Source organism: Triturus cristatus, chromosome 4_1, assembly GCF_964204655.1.
Source record: "Triturus cristatus chromosome 4_1, aTriCri1.1, whole genome shotgun sequence".
Lineage (NCBI taxonomy): Eukaryota > Metazoa > Chordata > Amphibia > Caudata > Salamandridae > Triturus > Triturus cristatus.
The window spans coordinates 157,135,564-157,138,153 of NC_140585.1; the positions used below are offsets into that span (position 1 = coordinate 157,135,564).

General features: G+C 39.7%; 1 protein-coding gene across 1 annotated transcript; it reads right to left on the reverse strand.

Moving 5' to 3' along the window:
* Positions 1-611: 611 nt before the first annotated feature.
* Positions 612-1,547, reverse strand: LOC146853757 (olfactory receptor 5G25-like). The gene has a single exon (XM_085650391.1). The coding sequence runs from the start codon at positions 1,545-1,547 to the stop codon at positions 612-614; it is 936 nt and encodes a 311-aa protein (XP_085506517.1).
* Positions 1,548-2,590: the final 1,043 nt, after the last annotated feature.

Sequence of the window (2,590 nt, forward strand, 5' to 3'; positions counted from 1 at the left end):
GATGCAAAGTGCTCATGTGGGATTTACTTTCCAACACAAATTGTGATTTGCATTGGATAGTAACATAAACTCATTCAAAGTTGGGTAATACACTGCATCGCGTTACTCTAGGTCAAGGGGGCATTCCATGGTTGGTGGATGGGCACTCCCACCCTATCTACAAAGAATCTTGCTCCTAAATCCTGGGCCTCCTCGAGGCATGTACAATGTGGAGACTTTAATGCATAGCTTTTGTACTGGAAGGAGCTCCTTCCAGTACAAAACCTATGCTTCAGACAATGCAGGCATGCTTGAACTATGGCACAAGGGTGTCTGTGTTGCTGCATGGCTGCCTAAAGTGTGCAAGCACAGGGAGAGAGGAGAACAGCACCACATTTCAATAGATTTGGTGTAGTTCTGCTGTCTCCCTTTCACGCAACACAGTGCAGTAACTTTACTTGCTGTACTGTGTTCCGTTTCTTCTTTGTAAATCTGAATTAAAACTTCATAAGATCCGAGAAAAGGAGAATAAAAAGTAATTAACATAAATATGCAATCTGAAGGCTTCATCTGTCTGTGAAAATGTCACTAAAGAAACAGGATGCAAACTTTGATAAGTATTTCAGTACATTTCAAAAACACAGTTTTCTATGGAATGTTCTCCTCAAGGCTTCTTTTACCTCTTTATTCCTCAGGCTGTAAATCAGAGGATTCAACATGGGAATTACAACAGTATACAAAACTGAAACCACTCTGTCCTCTTCCAGGGAATAGCTAGACATGGGCCTAAGATACAAGTAAAAGATTGTACCATAGAAAAGGATAACACATGTAAAGTGGGAGGAGCATGTGGAGAAGGCTTTGCGCCTCCCATCAGAGGAGCTGATTGCCAGGATTCTCTGGAGAATGGACACATAAGAGGCCACAATAACTGACACAGCACTTATGCAATAGATATTGACACAGATGAAGAGTACTAACTTGCTTGCATAGGTGTCTGCGTTGGCAAGGTCTAAAATAGGGAGGAAATCACAGTAGAAATTCTGAATCTGATTAGGCCCACAGTAGGAGAGGCGAAATACACCAGCAGAATTCATAGTAGAGGCCAACAAACCAAAAAGGAAGGTTCCAATGACCAACTGCAGGCAGAACCTCTGAGTCATAACCATATTGTACGTCAAGGGGTAACAAATAGCCATGTAGCGGTCATATGCCATTACGGTGAGGAGCACACACTCCATTGTTGCAAAAAGTGCAAAGGTGAAAAGTTGCAGAACACATGCATGGAACAGGATGGCATTTCTTTCAGAAAGAAAGTTTACCAACATTTTGGGGGTGATGACTGTAGAGTAACAGAGGTCCACAAGGGAAAGGTTACCAAGGAAAAAGTACATAGGGGTCCGAAGACGAGAGCTGTGCCAGATTAGAAGTATAATGCCAGCATTACCAGCCACAGTCATTGTGTACATGGCAAGGAACACAGCAAACAGAACCCCCTGAATGTTTGGAACATCTGTTATTCCTAAAAGAAGAAACTCAGTGACTTTAGTGCAGTTCCCTCCATCCATGCCCTAGAAAAAGATGAAATTGGATGTTGCCTTTATTTTGTTTCAGATCATTATATTCATAAGCACACATGAGGCATTCAAAGAGTAATCTAATTATTATAGATATGAGAGCAAATTATCAAATGTAAACTTTACATTTGCATTTTTTTGTGCTTATTCATGTAAGGTAGCCTGAGGAACTGTTCAGTTGTATTAGTGTCACAGAAGTTTACACAACCACAAGATGCAATAGATATAACATTTAAAGGAGCAGAGTATGTGTTGGCCCTGATGAGAGAATCCCATGACCAAAAAAGACTCTAGGTGGATTTTTCAGAAGATTTTTCAGATTGTTTGGTGAGGCATGCCTCACCAAACAGTTTGAAGAAGGTTTTGAATCTGAGATTCTGCAAAATAATTTTAGAAGAGCATGGGTCTTATTCAACCTATGAGTTAAAAATCTTGCACATAAATATGAGTTTTATGGCCCGATTTCACTCATAAACATTAAACTCAATGCTAATTGTGAACACAGTTCTAGACTTTTAGCTTGAGTAAGGTAACAAAAAAAAATACCCCCGCAACAGAGTGGGTTAGTGTCTTCAAGGGAAACTAGATATCAGCTCAGAGACTAATTCACATTGTAGCAGCGCTGCATTATGTGGATTTGGTCTCCTTGTAGCGTGATTGTTTGTTCAATAGATCTGTTTGGTCATGAGATGCTAGAGGATTGAATAGATTTGGATGAAGATGATTATAGTAAAGCAGGTAAGAAGAATCGCTTTCACTTTCCACAAAGAACCATAGGCAAGTAGCTAGAATGAGTCTCAGAAGTTTGACTTATCAGTGGCAAAAACGACCATAGTAGAGGGTTGTCAAATTAATTAAAATGATAGTTACTCGATGGTGATAATAAAAGCGGTGAGGAATATGTGAATCTTAATTCTTTGTAAGATGCCAGGTAGTTAAAACATTGGAAAAAGATCCATCAGCCTTGATAAGCACTGTGGCTGACCAGCCAAAGTCAAAACAATCTAGTTCTTAATAAGTAAGTAAAATCATTA

What these genes read in the sequence shown, in the direction of transcription:
- LOC146853757 (XM_085650391.1), bottom strand. Translation starts at nt 1,547, where the DNA reads ATGGATGGAGGGAACTGCACTAAAGTCACTGAGTTTCTTCTTTTAGGA.